General features: G+C 36.4%; 1 protein-coding gene across 3 annotated transcripts in view; it reads right to left on the minus strand.

The window, feature by feature from the left end:
• The window catches only part of LOC148944507 (uncharacterized), a 47671-nt gene that overhangs the window by 16546 nt on the left and 10468 nt on the right, over positions 1-20657 (minus strand). Inside the window, exons 1-2 of one of the 3 annotated variants that reach the window (XM_089099735.1) lie at positions 7082-7853; positions 3661-3997 (exon numbers count right to left, since the gene is read on the minus strand). In XM_089099735.1, coding sequence (XP_088955861.1) covers positions 3661-3997; positions 7082-7210 — 466 coding nt within the window. In that variant the 5' untranslated portion in view covers positions 7211-7853. Of the gene's footprint in view, positions 1-3660; positions 3998-6922; positions 7854-20657 lie in introns of those variants that run through there. The other 2 variants (XM_089099736.1, XM_089099737.1) reach the window with 2 other exon arrangements.

Genomic DNA, 20657 nt, shown 5'->3' on the forward strand with positions numbered 1-20657 from the left:
GAGAACCATACTGTAGAGGTTTCAAGCTTTTATCTGCAAAAATGTGTAATTCTGTATATCTTTGTCAGAAGAAAGATCACGGATGTGTGTTTATTTGTTTTTTGTTTTCAAGGGGTGATCATATCGAACCACTGGTGATTAGAATTAGCCATGAATTGAATTGAAAATCAAGTATTTTACAGCAGTGTGCATCAAGACATGGCTAATTGTAGAGAAAAGCCAAGACAGATAGTCCGAGGGATTGTGAGGCAAAAATATTGATTTTGATTTCCGTTGATTTTGAATTGAAAATCAAGTATTTTGCAGTAGGCATCAAGACATGGCTAATTGTAGAAAAAAGCCAAATCAGATTGTCCGAGGGATTGAGAGGCAAAACTGTTTAAATGGGATGGGTATATCGGGAGAGGGCTCATTTGAACAGAAATTAAAAGTTATAGTGCCCTTTATAAGTGACTAAAAAGATTGGAGGACAACTAGCCTCTCTCCCATGCCCTTTTCCCCCAAAATAGTCCGATCAAAATTTTGAGATAACCATTTTGTTTAGCATAATTGAAAAGTCCCCAAAATTATGCCTTTGGAGATAAAATGATCCCCCTCCCCCAGCCCCTGGGGATAGGTCTTTAAATTATAAAAAGTATCCCATTGTTTACGTTTAGTATTTTGTTATTGGGAAGTATGCAGACATTTTTCGGGAGAGGGGAATTTTGTATTTGGGATGGGTTTCCATGGGGATAATTTTCCGTGTGGAAGAGAAATGTACAGGGTTGAACTTTCCAGGGGAAACTTTACACTGGGGAAATTTGACAGAATTCATATCTGCAATTCTTTTTATTTGTCTAACTTTATCTTTGCCTACTCACTTTTGCATGTGGAGATGTTCCAGGGGAATTGTCCGAGGGAAATATCCTGCGTGTTTGGATTTCCAGGAAATAATTTCCACAGAAGGGGGGATTTCCGGAGTGCTAAAAAAAAACGATTAGAACTCCCTTAGTTTAAAGAACACTTAACTTATTAGAAAACTCTATTAAACTAAAGACATTTGAAGTCTTTTTCAAATGAAAGTATACTAAGTAGAATTTTTCAGGCTGAATCTTCTGCTCAAAAATTTTATGGAGGGGGGGGGATTTTAATTTCCAGAAAGGGTGGAATTGTCCGGAAAAAACTTTTACTGGGGGGGGAGGGTATTTTACGTGGGAGGAACTTTTGAAGGAGGATTTTCCCGTGAGGGGAGGGAATTTTTCATGGAGGGTGAGCCAGATTCATAATTATTATTTGTAGAAGGATCAGAAAATAAATTAAAAAAACAAGTTTTTTCATGTGAAAGTAAGGAGCAACATTAAAACTCAAAACGGACAGAAATTATTTCGTGTATGAGGGGGTTGCCTCCCTCCTCGCTACCTTGCTCTTTAAGCTGAAATTAAACTGTTTGTCCACATTTTTAAAGAACGACCCCTAAAACACAAGGGCCGTTTAATTATAATAGAAATCTTTTTTAAAAGGGCTAAAAACTTTAGCATGAAGAGCAAGGTACTGAGAAGGGGGGCAACACCTTCATATACGGAATAATTTCTGTTCGTTTGAGTTTTAATGTTGCTCCCTTCTTTCAGTTAAAAAAAAATGTTTTTTTTTATTTAATTACTTTGAAAGTGAGTTTTCCAAGCCTGATCCATCATTGTCAATTAATATGAAAGAGGACCTTACGGTTGCTTGGGCTAATCAAATTATGAGATGAGTTAAATTATTACTCGATCTGCGGTTACCGAGTGTATTTCTGAGCTACAAAAGAAAAATTCCCGTGGTGTTGATGGCATCTGCGCAAAGCATCTAAGCCGTGGTTCTCCTCTTCTGATTGAACATCTGACTTTACTCTTTCAGATGATATTCTGTTGTAGTATAGTTCCTGATTGTTTAGTACTGGAGTAATAACGCCGGTATTAAAAAGGGGAAAGCCTTCGGACCAGTGTTCTTCTTTTAGGTCAATTACGGTGTCACCAGTTTTGTGCGAAGTTTTGAGTTACTAACTATTAATGATATATCTAATAAGTGTTATACGCCGGACAACCAGTTCGGCTTCAAGAAAGGAGTAGGTCGCAAACATGCTCACCATTTGATTACTATATTACTCCTACATGCTCATAAAGACAATAAGGCATTATATTTTGCTGGGTTAGACGTATCAAGAGTGTTCGACAAGGGTCTATATATTTTATTGGCTGCTTATAAGCGTGGTGAAAATACCTCCGTCATAAAAGCGATACGTGACACGTATAAAAAAACTAAATAGCAGAGTTAAGGTCACCATTTCGCTTTTTACGATGGAACTTACTGTTTCAATTTCAGTAAAACAAGATACTAGACAGGGCGCTATTATTTCTCCGCCTCTGTTTAATAATACTGTTGTTGTGTCACATGAGCAAGTTCTAACCCCATGTATTTTTAAAGGAATTTGTGTTTCCCTAGCTAACTATGCAGATGATATTCTCGACATCAGTAAAACAGCGTTCGGGATTGAGAAATTTTTTTGAATCCTCGATAGCGAGTACAAACGTATTGGTCTTCGATTTAACGGAAGCAAGACTGTGTTCTTGATGTTCAATGGCCGCTCACATTGCCCGAAAAAATGTTCAGTTAAGTGAACGTGTTATTAAAACGCAAGATACACTGACGTACCTTGGTATACCGATAAGGTTCGCGCCACGCGTCACCTTCTGAGAGAACTTTTTGCCGGGAATTCTAGGAAGGCGTATGGTTTACTAGTTGCGTTAAAGTTCAAATTTAACCGCCGTATCCTAGATAGCGTATATAATGCATTGGTTGTGCCACACTTGCTCATCCTTGCACCATTCTGGTTTCTTCTTACTACTTCGGATATTAAGGATACGAGGAAGTGTTTTCATAAGTATGAGAAATAATTGTTATGGCTGCCATTCTGGACTAACAACAGCTCCCTATCCTCGCGGTACGGAAATGATAGTCTAGCGTCCGAGGTACAGAAAAGAAATGAGAGGTATCGGAAGCAGATTATTGGAGAAAGTACCCTTGAAATTGTTCTTTGATGATCATGTGTTTATTTCTATTTTTTTCGTGTCAGTTCTTCTTTGTTTTGGTTTCGTTTGCATTTTTAGAAGTTATTCGTTTCTTTTTCCTTTTATTTCTTTATCACTCCATCAGTGTTGTATGTTTACATTTATTAGGGGCAATAAATTTATACATACATACTTTAGTCACCCTACTGACCGGACTAGGCAACCAGTAGGACGGTTCACCACTCCATCCTGATGATGAGTAACTTAGGGTTTCCACTAGACTCACTCGGAACGGGGCACGAATTCTCGCTTCAAGATCCAATCCTTCTCTCTTTATGGTAGACTTGACTGTAGCTTTAATGAAAGTATTTTTGGTGGAGGAGATTTAGCCAACTAATAATTACACGTGTTTTATTTACCAATTGACTTTCAAAACAATTTTACTCAAAATCATATTGTTTCAAGCAAATGTAAATGAATAGACCCTTCCATTACCGAGATATTGTGAAGCAAAAAAAAAAAAAAAACGACAATTTTGTGTCATATTACTCATGCATTAGAAAATTTTATACTGAATCATTGGGTTTTGCAGTTCAGACCACAGTTGTGCCTCGTCAATAGTTTTTAAGCTTACCTGAGCTTGAGCTGGATGATGAGGATGAACTTGTGCTTGACGTAGAGGAAGTTGAAGATGAACTTCCACTAGAACTAGTAGATGCTCTTCTTCTTCTTTTGACTATTTTCTCTTTTGACTTCTTATGAGGCTTAATCCCATGTGAGTCAGCATGTTTACAGTCAGAGCCATTTGGACATGAGCCAGTTTTAGCCCAATATTTACAAATGGAACCAGAAGTTCCCCCAGATTTCGCACCCAGTCTGTCAAAAACACTTCCTTTCTTTGATTCTTTGGATGTTGATTCATGCTTGTCTGAACTCTTCTTTTTAGCTGTCTTTGTCATCTTTTTATATGTCTAGAAAAAATTAGGAATAAAAGCAAGTTGTGAATGGATATCGCAATTACAAAAGTATGTAATAAAATTTAAATTTCTAGCACCTTACAAATCAGAGATGACATGAACCAATCTGACAAACGAACCGAATAAAAAAAAAAAAAAAAAAAAAAAACGAATAAAAAGTTATTACCAAAAAGTTCTCAAGGGATACAAGATTAAGATAGAATACTGTAACATCTATTGAATTTGAAGATGCATCTTAATATAGAATTTGAAGTCTTAGGTGTTTAAATGGATAAAAAATTTACTTGTGCTAATCCATTGGATCTTTTTATTTTATTCTAAATGTACCTTGATTTGCTGTATGACTAGAATTTTTTTTCTTTTTTTTTTACATTTAGCACAAGTTCGACTTTTTTAGCTTGCAAACCCTGCTTCTTGAATATATTTTACTTCGATTGTTTTCCTAATAACTGTGCCCCACCCCCTTAAGTACCCCACAATCAATGTGTTTGATATATTTGTTTTGATTTATATGGGTACGGGCAATTTATTTACCATTGACTCTTTATCTTTACTTTTTCCATGTTGGATTACAATGGGTTTAGCTCTCCCTGATCAATTTATTTGTATTTTAAATTTGATTAATCATATTTTTTCACTTTAATGCCAACACACTAAAATTTAAGCCTTATGGATGAATGATTATAAATCTGCAATTGTGCTTTTTTGCTATCCATTCTAGAGCCAAGACAAAGCTGGATGTCCTAAAAAAAAAGTTGACAGAAATCATAAAAAGTATTTAAAGGAAATTGGAGACTCCTGGGAAGGAGCTTTGAACAAATTGGAATGGAGCAGAAGCATACATAGCTATATTGGCCTTAGCAATTTGATGCCAGAGGGAGTTGGTAGAAGCAAAAGACATATCATTTAACAAAACCTGAAACTCATTAGAATAGGAATGATTCTCTTGCTGAGATTCACATGACAAAGGAAGGTCTTAACTGAAAAGTTTTTCAAGAACAATATACAAGGTACGGCTTGCATTGATGGATTAATGCATATTTATATTATTTGTTTTCTGATTTTCCCACGTTTGGACTAATCTTGCAAGAGTAATATTGAAAAGACAATGTTGCAATGTGGACCTGCATGTTTTCTTTTTTGGCTACTTTTTTCTCAGTGTGCTGCTTAAATTAAACACAGTTGAACAAAAGCTAAGTTTTTAAAGAGCAAAAGGGATTTTTTTTCCGCCAGTAACCCTTTTGATCTATCTAGTAGTTTTTCATCTCATGTAGAGCATGGCTCAACTTAGACTGGATGTTAGCACAATTGAACACAGATAGTGGAGAGGATCTCCATTTGAGTCTGGTTACATTTGTTTTAATAGCACAATAAAGGTTATTCTAACTGTAGGAAAAGGATACCTACCCCCCCGCCCTAATCCCCTGAACACGATCTAAAAGTTTTATCTTCTCACCCTTTTAATGCTAGAATTGAAATTCAAATCTTTGCTACATTATTTATTATAAAATAGTTAAAAAAAAATCCTTTCTGGCAAAATCTCTATTTTCTCAGAAGGACAAAAATAAAATAAAATCGGGGTTTAAGCTCATAAACCAAGGAAAAGGAAACAGATAACTAAGACCAGACATCAAAAATGTAGGCATTAATTTTAGCTGTTTCCAAAACATATTTCAGTAGGATTTTCAAGAAGGTTAAGAGATTTTTACAACCATTCCTTTATTGTCTCTCATTCTGCACTCTTTCTGTTTTTTGTAAAAGAACAGTAGGAATGACCAACTTTTGAGTCTTGTGCAAGAATTAGGTAAGATCTAGGTTAGAAACTGTCTACTCTAGAGTCAGCCTAATTTGAACAGTCTATTTTTTAAGAAACACTCTCCTTCTGGTTTCCTGCCTTTTTCTTTATTCTCTTTAAATTTCCCTGATGAAATTAAAATTGTTCTGTGCTGAAAATTCTGTGATTCGATTTTCAGCAAAATCACTTAAAAACTGACAAAAAACATATTGATGTTTGAATTACATCATATAAAATAAGCATACATTCAGGCTGTTCAAAAGTATAGGTGGAAGGGAGGTTAGTTGAATGCTCTACTAGAACAATTAGCATGCTAACAGAAAAAATCATTTTCAACACGGATTTACCAGATTCTACTTGTCTTAACATTGTTTTCTCATTATTTTTCTATCTACCCTTGAAGTTTTATGTTGAGCAGCTCTTTCATCCCTCTTTTATGCCAGTAAAGGTTCACACAGTCAGCTTTTAGGGACCAGGGGAGAGGCAAATACCTTTTCTTTTTTTTACTATATTCAGAAATCCCATAAATGTGGTGTTAGATCAACAATTTTTCCTTTTATTTTTTTTAAACCAAAGTTGAAGAGAGATACTCCCAATGTGTAGGTGTACACATTTACGTCCATATCTCACGATAGAGAGGAAAGAGGAAGATGGGAGGGGGGTTATTTCAGACAATATTGACTTAAATCATACTTTCTGACAGTTTCAGACCCAGCTAACTCCCCAGCCCCAAAGTGTTGACTGTGTGAATCTATGATTTCCCACTATTACACCATGCCACAAGAAACATACCTTAAAACATAAGGGAAGGATTTCAACTGATCCCCCCCCTCCACCCCTATAAAAAATATGGTATAAATTTTGTATTTTTTCTTTCTGTGTCCATGGCAAGTTCTCTGATAGTATAACCCAAAGGGTCGATCTTGTTTCAACATACAAAAAAAAGAAACATCTGCTTCACTATTCCAAGAGCACTGACAAAATGCAAGTAACTCCAAATTGGATTTTCTATTTCACCTTTACTATAGGCAACGTTATAGCGTTGCCTCTGATAATATTGATTATGCTTAAATTTAAGACATGTCTTTCGAATAAATCTCCATTTTTTTCCAGTTTGATGTTACCTTTGTGAAAAACATCCTTTACATGAAGTTAACATCATCCCCACTGGAGCATAGAAGAAAAATAGTCGGCCAAAACAAAAATTACATTGATGCTAAAAAATGTTGCAGTTGCATAAAGCTAAAATGGACACATAAAGCTTTAATTTTTAGATAGAGCACCCGTTTTTCCTTTTTTCTTGGCTTTGTGAACATCAGCTTCACTATTCGCTTGGTTAAAATTTTAGTTGCCAAAACATCGTCATCACTACTTTTTATGCTTGGATATCTGGTCAACGACAGGAGAAGCATTCTTGTAATGGTTTACAAATTCTTTCGCAAAACAAAACCGCCATTTCTATTTTGAAGTAAAACGATTTAATAGAATAAGCCTTTCAGGAAGCACATTACTTAACAATTGTCAAAGCTTCATCAAAAAATGATTTGTTTCTCTCATCTAAATTACACTGGCTTATGTTGTATTTCACGTTAATAAGATTACGGTACTAATCCTTTAGAAGTTCATCATAATCATTATTCATACCAGCTGCTCTAGTTTGCGACTTTTAACAAATAATATATTATATGCTCTGCTTGAGGGGATTGTCACGTTGAAATTTGGCTTGTTGGCTGCTTCTGATTTTTCTCTGGACATCCACAATGGAGTCAAGAAAAGCTTCAAAAATAAATAATTCAACTATTGAACTGAAACTGCACCTTTTTCTTATTGAATTTTTACATTACCAGTACTACTTCTTAATTCCTCCAGAGGCAAATAACTATCATCTTTCTTCAATTAATGAATTTAGTATCTAATGTCCAGGAAAAAACTGGAATATTATGCTCCTTGAATTTAGAAAATCTTTGTTTAAAAATGTTGCATATCAAAATATGTTCATCAGCAGTAGGCTTTCAATCTTCTGAGGATCTTTTTATAACCGAGTACATTTAGTTGCATCTTCATATCAAAGAGCCAGGTTTTTAATCTTTTCCATAAGTTCTTTGCTGTCAGCACTTATTTCAATCATCTTATTGCGTGACTTATGACCAGAAATGAGGGAAACATTCTGCTTATGAACCCCAAGACACTTAGCTAAAAATGACTGCAATTCCAAGTTAGCTTTTCCATCTTCTGGTGGTGCTTTTATTCTCAATTTTAATAAAATAGGCTCTACACTGCAATCAACTCTGTCAATTTTGTTACTGCCTCCTTGAGGAATAACCTTCACATTCAATCGAAGTTTTCCACGTGTTGCCATAACAGAAACTAGAAAATAAGAGCTTTGCAATCACAAGAGGGGAAATAGACCTAGACATTGCAAATGTTTTGTTTCATCATCTAAAAGAAACTTTTCATCATCCTAAATATAACTTTTCAAAGGAGACCTTGTCAAATGTTGGGATGTATATGCAGGCATTTGTTGTGTGTAATATTTTAGAATAAAAAGTAGATGGTTGAAATAAGTTTGACTCTAAACTAGAATTACACAACTGTTCTAATGCCCTACCTACACAGTGGCAAGTGTCCACAGCAAAACATTAATGTTTCCCCAAAATTGCTAAATGTTACTGGGTGAAAATATTTTCCTGGGAGCAGGTGGGCTGTATAAAGGGTTTTTGTGTGTATGCATTCATGAGAGACCTGACAACATGATGAGGAAGAGAAAATTACATCTATTTACACACACTGAACACTGGAGATGGATAGAGCAGCCTCTCCCCCTTCCCCCATACTGGTCTGAAGGATACTCTTCCTCATAAAAAAAGTCAAAATTCACTTTTTTCTATTTTACCCCTTTTCCCATATCTGTGCCACGGTAACATTCCCCTGATGTTCCCCAAAATTTAGATACATTCATCTATCTTACATTTTTATAAAATATAAACACCCAATCAGCATGCAAGAGATACCAGCAGGTTTTGAAACATAGCACCAAAAGTAGCTTTCTCTTGGTATATTCAATAAAATATACCAAGCCTTATTACCACTTTGATGGATGAACCTCTCTCTCACACAATGTCAGTTTGTGGTAGGAGCAAAATCTCAATTTCCCCAGGGAGGGACAGGTTGGTACATAGAGGTGATAAGGAGAAAGATACTGGTAACTCAATTTTAGTATTGGCTTCTTGATCAGCTTGGCTCTTGACAGAAGACAGGTTTCTAAACCAGTCATGTAGTAAGTGGAAATTATTAGGCTACACTCTACTTTTTGTGAAATACAAAAAATGGAGAAAATTTGACAAAGTTTCTCCTTTTCTTATCATAGGCAGCGCGCGCGCGCTGCCTAAGTAAAGAACGATGTGGGCAACCTGTGTTTTTTTTTCTCCATACTCAGGCCCTTCGTATCGAAGGAGTCGTCGTAAAAACGTCGAAGAGGGTTCATTCGATCGAAAATTGGAGTGTCTGATATCCTTGTTAATAGTCGAAAGTGATTGGAGGGCAACTAGCCCCCCCCCCACGCTCATCATTCCCCCAAACACATCCAATCAAAATTTTGAAATAGCCATTTTTTTCAGCGTATTTGATTTCCAGATACAATATGTATTTTTGGGGGAGAAACTCCCCCCCCTACCTCAAGGACAGGGATTTAACTTATGCCCTGGGTGAAAACAAGGTTTTTATAGACGGTGTTCTCGGAGCAACTTCAAATCGGGCTCATTCGATTGGAAGCTCAAAGGGCTATTACCTTTTTAATAGTCGAAAGCGATTGGAGGGCAACTAGCCCCCCCCCCCCCTACGCCAATCATTCCCCCAAATACATCCAATCAAAATTTTTAGATAGCCATTTTCTTCAGAATAGTTGATTTCCAGATAGAAAATACGTTTTTGAGGAGGAAACTTCCCCACAACCCTCAGGGCAAGGGTTTTAAGTTATGCCCTGGGGGAATCTAAGGTTTTTTATAGAAGACGTTGTCGTAGAATCTTCAAAACAGGCTCATTCAATTGGAAATTCAAAGGGCTAGTACTCTTTTTAACATATGGAAGTGAGGGATGGGCAACTAGCCCCCCCCACGCCCATCCGTTCCTAGACGATCTCAAATAAAAATTGGTAGGTGTTTCATTCGCCCCGAAGTGTTTTAACCAAGTTAGAAAATATGATTTATTGGCAGTCACTCTCCACCAGCCCTCGAAGCAAGGAGTTTAAATTATGCCCTGGGGGCATATAAGGTTTTTATAGAAGGTGTTGTCGTAGAAACTACAAAAAAGCCTCATTTGATTGGAAATTCAAAGGGCTAGTGCCCTTTTTGACAGTCGAAAGTGATTGGAGGGCAACGAGCCCCCCCCCACCCCTCATTCCCCCAAACACATCCAACAAAAATTTTGAGATAGCCATTTTGTTCACGGTAGTTGATTTCCAGATAGAAAACACATTTTTGAGGAGGACACTCCCTCACAACCCTCAGGGCAAGGGTTTTAAGTCATGGCCTGGAGGCATATAAGGCTTTTATAGAAGGCGTTGTCGTAGAAACTTCAGAACAGGCTCATTCGGTTGGAAATTCAAAGGGTCAGTACCCTTTTCAATAGTCGAAAGTGATTGGAGGGCAACTAGCCCTCCCCCCACGCCCATCATTCCCCCAAACACCTCCAATCAAAATTTTGAGATACGTACAAAATTTTGAGTTCAGCGTACTTGATTTCCAGATAGAAAATATGTTTTTGAGGAGGACACTCCCCCACAACCATCAGGGCAAGGGTTTTAAGTTATGCCCTGGGGGCATATAAGGTTTTTATAGAAGGCGTTGTCATAGAAACTTCAAAACAGGCTCATTCGATGGGAAATTGAGAGGGCTAGTACCTTTTTTAATAGTAGAAAGTGTTTGGAGGGCAACTAGCCCCCCCCCCACGCCCTTCATCCCCCCAAACATTTCCATTCAAAATTTTGAGATTATCATTATATTCAGCGTAGTTGATGTCCTGATAGAAAATTTGGTTTTGAGGAGGACATTTCCTCACATCCCTCACAGCAAGGATTTTAAGTATGCCTTGGGGGTATATAAGGTTTTAAAAGAAGGCGTGGTTGTAGAAACTTCAATAAAAGCTCATTCGACTGGAAATTCAAAGGGCTAGTGCCCTTTTTAATAGTCGAAAGTGATTAGAGGGCAACTAACCCCCCCCCCCCACACACACACATCATTCCCCCAAACGCATCCAATAAAAATTTTGAGATAGCCATTTTGTTCAGGGTACTTGATTTCCAGATAGAAAACATATTTTTGAGGAGGACACTCCCCCACAACCCTCAGGGCAAGAATTTAATCTTATGCCCTGAGCACATATAAGCTTTTTATTGAAATCTTTGTTGTAGGAACGTGAAAAAGGGATAATACGATATGAAATTCAGACGACTAGCATCTTTTTTAATAGTAGAAAGCGATCTGAGGGCAAATAACCCCCTCTCACGCCCACCTTATCTCCAAACGCATCCAATCAAAAGTTTTAGATAGCCATTTTATTCAACGTAGTTGAAAGTTTTGGAAATTAGGTCTTTAAGGATGACAACCCCTCCCCCCACAGCCCTCCGGGCAAGGGTTATAAGTTATGCCCTGGGGCATATAAGATTTTTATTGAAATTTTTGTCGTAGAAACTTGAAAAAGGGCTCATTCGATTTGAAATTCAAAGGACTAATACCCTTTTGAATAGTCGAAAGTTTTTTCAGTAAAGTGCAAATTTTGTTCTGGCCTTGGGAAGGCATAGGGGTTTTGCGCCCAACTTATGTTAATTTCTGCTCGTTTTGAGTTTGACTCGGTTATTTTTTGTAATTTCTGTTTGTTTTTGGTTTCATTTATTTATCGATGCTGATTTGTGGTAGTTTCGAGCTTGGTAGATTATTTGATTTTATTTTTGCTCATTTTTTGTTTAATAGAGTTCTTTACTTTTCTTTGAAAAACTTATTTTGTGGAAAGTTTTTTTTAATTAATTTGGGGAAAGATTAATGTCACTTAGGAGGGAGCTTGTTCTGCTTAATTTTCATAGCCTTTAGTCCAGTATTCCAGCAAAGATATGACAAAACAAAACTGTATAAATAATGTAGTCTGATAAGACACAGAAGAAGGCAAAACCTTGGTATTTGATTAACAGAATCCTCTTGGCCCAAAGAGTTTTAAAAAAAATTACCTATTAATGTATCCAAAATTACTTGAAATTGTTTGTGCAGAAACACCTCTTTTCTATGGAAAAGAGGAAAAAACTCCAATTTCATATCTTTGGGAATATTTTTCTGAATTAAAAGATTGTTTTCTATTAATTCAAGCCCAAGAAAACCAAAAACAAAATAAAAACAAAAAAGCTCCATTGTGCAATATCTCATTTCAAAACCCAAAATAACACCAGAGGGGGTAAATCCAGTAGACCTAGAAGTATAAAAAAAGGTGACACTCAGGTGTGGCAGATATAAAATTCTTATCTATATCTGATTGAAGTATATCGAACTTATTTTGTCTCTACCTGACACTATAATTTGTTGCAGTGCAAATCAAAAAAGTAAAGAACAAAGTTAGTTGAACAAAAGAACAAAGATTATTTTTGGCCACCCCTTTTATTGCAAAGCCAAGCATTTTGTTCAAAGAAGGCCATCAACACTATTAACAGCTCCAAACTTTCCAATATACTGTAACAGATAGATGCTCCAAACACTATCAGAAATATAATGAGCAGGAAATCAGGTAGCCAAGCATGGCAAGGATGCAGATTGGTCTGTACATAGTTTTTGTGGAGAAATATTTCACTTTAGCTGATGTTGTGTTTCATGGCTATCCCACTGCCAGCTAATGCAGCATTTTCAAAAGTCAGTCAGATATTTTACAGATCTTCCATGAGCAAGGAAGAACTCATTGTGGCACATGTCAAATGACAGAGCTAGATCAGAGTAATCCTTACAGGAGCTCTGCACAATCTGTTCATACAGGAGTATCAGCTAGATTTGCCCATCCTGAACACGATGGAGATGCTGATCAACAGTTCCAGTGCACAAAGCCTGGACAAGGGGAAGTGTTGTCAAAGAAATTTACCCACTGTGATTCTGAGTGACATCTTCCACACTATTGCTTGTAGACAGTGTCATTGGACAAATTGTCTCAATGTTTGTTTGGACATTTTATTCACATGGTCGAAAACCTTCTTACAGTCCTCCTCCGTGAACAACAAACAAAATCGCATTTTTTGTCTCCCTTTTTTCTAGCAGGGCTAGGGTGTGGTCAGAGCATCATAGAAAGATATGTAATAGCTCATTCGAAAGGAAATTAAATTTGTAAGTGCCCTTTTAGAGTGCCCAAAAAGAATTGAGGTCAAATAGACCCCCTCCCTACAGGCCCCTCACCCCATAGGTGTCCAATCAAGATTTTGAGATTGCCATCTTGTTTAATATAGTCCAAATGTCCAATTTCTGTGGTTTCAGTGATTATATAACCCTCCAAAGTCTCCTAAGAAAGGGCTGTACGCTGTATTGGTATTGGCCATACCAATATTACGTGTATCGGTATGGGCGTATTGTTAATAGGCGTTTTGGTATTGCCTGTATCTTAGACAAATTTGTTATAGCTTATATAAAAAATGTTATTCATATATACGTCTTTCCTTCCTATAAATTCCACCATCAGAAAGCTGCAAATGGCACTTAAAAACGGCACTTTTGGGGCCTTGTCTCATGTGGATTAGCTGGGGCTACTAGCCTACCAGAACTTTTTAGAGTGACGTTTAATGGCTCATTTGAAAGCTATTGCTCATATCCACGTGATTTTTATCAATTCTACCACCCGTAAGTGTGATATAGCACTAAAAACAGGGGCGTAATTTTGTCGAAACCCTGGGGGGGGGGGGGGGGGGGCAAAGGGGGGCCAAACTTTCCCAGGTCAACTGAAAATGTCAGTGAGAAATAAAAAATAAGCCTTATAGTGCCATAAATGCAAAGAATTGCCAAAGAAAACTGGAATACCGTTTCTCTGAATTATGCAGGCTTATCTTAATTATGACAAGATTTTTGAAGAAACTAAATTTCAGCTGAAGGCGGGACCTGGGGTCTGGGGGGGAGCAAACTGGGGCCCGGAGGGGGCAGTTGCCCCCTGCTCCATAAAAAATTACAGCCTGACAAAAAACAACACTTTTGGTGTCACTTCTTAAGTAGATAATGCAAATATTGCAAACATTAAAATAAAATCTACCAATGAATTCATTGAAATGATTTTACATTGATATTTTATGTAATTATCTTAACTTTTAGTTAATATGTGCTATGTTTTGTTCTTTACTAGGTTTTAGCTATATCCAATGAAATTAGCATAGTCCCCATTTATAATGAACTGTATCATTTCTTTATGTAATAAATAAAAAAAACAAGTTTTTTTAACTGAAAGTAAGGAACGACGTTAAAACTTAAAACGAACAGAAATTATTCCGTATATGAAAGGGGCTGTCCCCTCCACAACGCCTCGCTCTTTACGCTAATTTTTTTTTATTGTTTAACAAAAATAAGTGTTGTGACAAAGTAAAACTTCAGCGTAGAGCGAGGCGTTGAGGAGGGGACAGCCCCTTTCATATACGGAATAATTTCTGTTCGTTTTAAGTTTTAACGTCGGTCCTTATTTTCAGTTAAAAAAAAAAACTTGTTTTTTTTATTCAATTTCTGAACGTTTTGGAATTAATTACTGAATGTATTGATTTTGGCTTACCGAAACATGCATAATTAAAACTAAATTTACATAATAATTTTACTTTTTTGGCTAAATGGCTCTCTCAAAACTTTTTTAATTTTACTTAAGAATGTTTTAATTTGCAACAAATACATGTAACTTACGAATTAACTTACGTAACGAACTTCTATGTTCATATATTTTTAATAGGTATATTAGGGGGTTCGCCCCCTAGCGAATACCTAGCTCTTTAAGCTAAAGTTTGAATTTTGTTCCAATTCTTAAAAAATAACCCCTTAACCACAGAGGCCGGTATTTAGAATAAATAGCTCTTATGAATGTACTAAGAAATCTTTGGCTTAAAGAGCGAGGTACAGACTAGGGGTTGAACCCAATCATACACCTAATATTTTCTGTTCGTTTTACGTTTTTATGTTACTCCTTATTTTCAGTTGGAAAACTTGTTTTTTTTATATTTAATTTCTGATCTTTTTTTTAAATAATGCTGGGAAATCCGGCGCCCCCTTCACAGCAATTTACCTTCCTCCATGAAAAGATCCCCCCACATAACCCCCTACCCACCCACTCCCTTACTACCAGAAAAAATCCCCCTGAAAACGTCTTTATACTTCCTAATAACCAATACTATATGTTAACATTGGGTAAAGTTCATAACTTTCAGGCCTCTCCCCGGGGACTTCGGGGGATTAAGTCATCCTAAAGGACATATTTCTCATATTTTCAACCATGCTGAACAAAATGGCTATCTCAAAATTTCTGATCAAGTGACATTGGGAAAAAATCAGCGTGGGAGGGGGCCTAGTTGCCCTCAATTTTTTTTGGTCACTTAAAAAGTGCACTAGAACTTTTAATTTTCGTTCCAATGAGTCCTCCCACGGTATTCTAGGACCACTGGGTTGATACGATCAACCCTGAAAAAAAAAAAATCAATAAAAAAAAAAAATCACCCGTGTTCTTTACTCTGGCAGAAAGTTAAGAATTCCACATTTTGTTAGATAGGTGCTTGAAACCTCTACAGTAGGGTTCTCCTATACGCTGAATATGATGGTGTCATTTTCTCTCAGATTCTATAACTTTTAGGGGGTCGATTCCTCTTTCCTTGAAGATCAACCAAATTTGCTCCGGCGCGTAACTTTTGGTGGGTAGCACCAAACTTGATGAAAGTTATATATTTGAAATCAGCATTGAAATATGATTCTTTTGATGTATCTATTGGTATCAAAAACCCGTTTTCTAGAGTTACGGTTACCATTGAGCCGGGTCGCTCCTTACTTACAGTTCGTTACCACGAACTGTTTGATTCTTTTTCGATATTGTCTCAAACTGTATTTTCTTTCATAGTATACAAGTCTTGGTGGCTCAGTCAGTAGAGCATATGTCTTGTCATCCCAAGGCATTGAGTTTGAACTTAATCCGGGCCAACTTTTTCTGTTAATTATAAATGGATGATGCTGGTTTCTAGGAACGTACTGTTTTATTACAAACATTTAGTCTCTTAGTAATAGTCAGTTATTATAAGCTTTACTATTCGTTCTTTACTTTAACTAGCTGCAGAAAAAAGAAAAAACAAAATATAATAATGAACTGGTATTTGTTCATTATAAACCCCAACCCCTTGCCACTTAGTAGTTGGAGAAGCGTACGCATGTGGTTCTGGAACCACTCAAAGTTGTATTTTAAAAGAAGGACTACTTATAGTCATAGTTACTTATTCAAATTATTTACTTGACAATTCCGCTGTAATATTCTTTCATATGCAAGATTGTGCATCCAAAGAGGAAGAAAGACAAACGAAAACAGCTCTGTAGGAGAATTCAGGTAATTCTTCCCAAAATTTTTGAAATGAGAATAAATTTACTTTATAATACCATTTATCATACATACACAAGAAATGATCTTTTTTGAAATTTCAATTCATTTATAAGCAATAAACAACTTTTCTATTTAGGGACAGGTCAAATAACTCCCTAAGCCTAAAGACACATTTCTGTTGAGCTAGCAAAATTTCCCACAAGCAGGTCGATATGTAACCTGTCCAATTAGTTAACCTTTTGTGTAGAAGCTACTCGCCTGGAGCTACTTTCTTAAGTGCTACTAAATTTGATTTTTTAAAACAAAGAATTAAAGGTCTATTTTGTCTTAAAAAAATACAAAGAAATAACACTATTTTTCCCTAGATCGAGTGATTAGAAACTATATAAAAAAAATAAGTTTTGAACTGAAACTAAGGAGCAACATTAAAACTTAAAACGAACATAAGTTATTCCGTAAACAAAAAGATCATGACAGTGTTGTTTCTTAACTAAATGTTAATTAAAAATGAGCAGAGATAAATTAAAAAAAGTTTTCCAAGGGAAGTAAAGAGCAAAGTTGAAACTTTAAACAAACAAAAATTATTACTTCACAGTCTATCTAATATACATAAAAAAAACTAGTGCAAATAAATCAACTGGTGATACTTCCCTATGTTTGTAGGATTATAGAAAACTAGCACTTTACTGAAAACACAAAACAATATAAGAGTTTTGGTATGGTTAAAATAAACATTTAAGGGCACTTTTAACAGTATAAAAGTAAAGAATTTTTAGATTGTTCCTTTATTTATTTATTTTTTCATTGAATTTTGGCATCACTTCTGCACAATGAGCTTAGCTCAACTATTGACTGTCATCTTCGTTCTGAAAAAGACATTTCATGATTATTTTTTAGACAAGTTCGAAGTGAAGGAATCTTATTAGCATTAAGATTACAGACTCGCTTTATAATAAGTATCACAACTTGAAATTCTCCGTTAGAGAAATAACTGGATCTCTGGAGTCCATATTATGGTTGATATGTTCTTCATTTCAAGTAATTCTAAGTGAGACCAAGATGTTACCCTATATATCAATCAATTATTTTTATGCTGTTTAATGACTGTAAACTTATTATTTTTATGTCTAAGTTTTTAAGATAATTTTAATTGTATACTGATAGTTACTGACATCACAGCTCCTGTAGGACTATGAAAAGCATTATAGATTAGTTTTTTGTTGTGAGGTTACATATTTACTTCTGACTTCTAAATCAATATTCTTCTTTTTTATACTTGGCTTTTGTGTTTTCAGTAGGGTGAATCAGGGAAAGTCTGACTGTGGGGTAAGTCTGCATTTGCCTATGGTCCATTGCATCTATGGGAGACTTTCATATTTTCTTCCATATTAGTAGCAGTAGGCAACAGTGCCATCAACTTCAGGTAGAATTAGCACGCTTTCTGTTCAGAATTTTTTTTTTCATTTCATAAAAACTAGAAGACCAGGAGCATCTTCCTGATTTTTTAAAACAAGCTATTCTTATTAGTTGAAGAGATAACAGAGGTGTCAGTCTTACCCCTGAAAAAACCCATCTGGGGAGAAGTCCGACATGTCGGACTTACCCCCTATGGGAAAGTTTGGCAGGGGTGTTGGACTTATCCCATGTTACCAAAGATCGATATTTTAAATGGTAGAACAGATTCTAAGCTTTAGATAATTATTGTTGAAGCCATCAACCATCCTTAGATAGCTCTACTTACTTAGTGGAATGTAGTGTTGTGTTGATCATTCATGTATTGCAGTTCTGTGCCTGCTTTCGCTTATCTTTCTCCCTTTTCATTGTTTTTCCGTCTCAACCTTTACATGTGACCCCCCATGGAAAAAAGGGGATAGGAAAGTAGTAATGCTACTTGCCAGTTATCAAATTTGTTGGCAGATTTTGTCTGAAAATACCCTTTATATACGTAAAAATAATTTTTGCTCCAAGGAAAGCTGTAAAACACAAGTTGTGTTCCGCTGTGCAAAACATGGGGTAGCATATTAGCAATGCTACTTGGCAGCTTGCATGGCATAGTAAAATTTGTTGGCAGATTTTGTCTAAAAATACCTGTGCTTCGACAATCCCCAAATTTTTGGGGATTTCCCCCAAAATCTGTCTTCTCAAAAACATTCTCGAAATCGTTTTCCCCAAAAATCCCCTTTCGTTCAAAGTCGCCGCCCCCTAGTGATTTATCACTGATGACAATCCACCCCTAGTAACTATGATTTTCACTTAACTTAACATAATTTTTTCACTACTTTCAAGAGTCTATGTCTCAATTATTTACTACACATCAAGACCAGACATGGATCATTGAATTACTGACCTTTCTTCTTATGCTAGTAAAAGTATACTGACCTTTTTATAGTTGTAGTATAGTGATCAATGAGTATTAAGCATGCAGTTGGGTATGCATTATTTTTATAATACCAATATTATTGGAGTGTACAACTCAATCCATAAACTATCAGCAGTAAGCTATATAGGCCTACAGTATACTTGAGACTTTGAAAACTATACACCATTAGCAGTATTAGAGTAAATATGACACAGTACTTTAATATGATTAAATATGATTCAGAAAACTATTGATATTTCCAGCTGCAAGCTATACTAAGTTACAATTGTTACTTTTCTGCAAATTTTACCTATAGAAATACCTTTTGCTCAAAGAAAAGCTGTCAAAACACAGATTGTGCAGCTGAAGTGTTGACAGCTTTTGGAATTCTGCTACAAGCAGTTTTGGAACTTCTGCACACCTGCTTGTGACAGGTTTTCGATTAAATTCATCGATTCATTCATAATTCCCCTACGAATAAATTCATCCATTCATTCATAATTCCTTTGTCTTTTCTAGATGCCTAGAAATTATGTTCAGAAAACACAACGCGGGGTTGGAGGAACATATGATGCCACTCAGCCACAAAACGCGCTAGCAGAGATATCCAAAGAGAATGTCTATGCTGCAGGGTTCCAAAGTGTTTCAGATTCCGCGCACTACCTTGCATGATCACCTTATGAAGAATACAGTAGTCAAAAAGCCCGTTTGTGGTGGAGAGAGAAGCCAAGAAATTCCTGCTGAAATAGAAAAGGATATGGCTCAGGGCTTCCAAATACTTGAAAAAAGGGGCATAGGTCTCAGCAAGCAGGAATTTCTTGATCAAGTCCGAGACTGTCTCATTAAGAACAAGGTTCAAACAAGATTTAAGGACAACCAACCTGGTCATGACTGGTGGGTAGGGTTCAAGCGCTAAAACAGAATTTCACTAAAGAAACCAGAAAGGTTAGAAAACAAAAGACTTTTGCAGCAATCTGACCCCTTCATAATGTATGGTTTTTATAAGCTGTTGCATGAAACTGCCATGGCGATAAATATTCTTGACAAGCCCCAGGGCTGGTTCAATTTGGACGAGACATCTTTCTGCTGGTATCCTGGCAACACAAAAGTTGCTGGAGCCAAAGGCTTACCAGCCACTCGTAGAACAGGTAGTAATGGACATGAAAATACAACTATCTTGGCTTGTATCAGCGCAAACGGAAAAAAACTCCCACCTCTAAGAATTCTCTGCAAAGAATACCTCGACCTCCTGGATACCTGTAGATGGAGCTTACCCTGGTGCATCTAGCTCATCCACCAAGAAAGGGTGGATGACGTCTGATCTCTTTATGAACTGGTTTGAATTTCAATTTCGTCCTCATGTAAAGGGAAAGACACTCCTCAGCTTAGATGGACATGGCTCACATCTTTCTCTTGCTCTTGTCAAACTTTCAAACAAAAATAACGTGACAATTCTCAAGCTACCTCCACATGCATCCCACATGTTTCAAGCTCTCGACAAAGTGGTTTTCAAGGGAATGAGAATGCCTTATGATCAGAATCTCGTGAAATGGCAGAGGGAGCACCCTGGTGACATTCTGTTGAAGAAGGATTTTGTATGTCTCTTATCAAAGGTATGGGATACCTATCTCACTCCTAGTCTGATCAAAAAGTCATTCAAAGCGACTGGAATTTTCGATCTGAGTGTTTTGAGAGTAAATCCATCTGTAATTGACCAGGCCAAGTTTGGACCTGCCAAGTTGAGATGCTATGCACAAATGAAAAAGGAACAAGAGGAAAAAGCAGGCATATCTAAAGTCATAACCACCATCAACATTGAACTAGAAAAAACTATCTTTTCTGTTAGCTTTAATCCAAGGAAGTTGTTTGGCAACCAATCAAAAGCATTTGAAAAGATTCTACTTGACTCAGTCAAGTGGTCTGACCTACCATCAGTTTCA

The sequence above is a fragment of the Artemia sp. Qi Xiang Cuo genome, chromosome 14, assembly GCF_049724085.1.
Source record: "Artemia sp. Qi Xiang Cuo chromosome 14, ASM4972408v1, whole genome shotgun sequence".
NCBI classification, from domain to species: Eukaryota; Metazoa; Arthropoda; class Branchiopoda; order Anostraca; family Artemiidae; genus Artemia; species Artemia sp. Qi Xiang Cuo.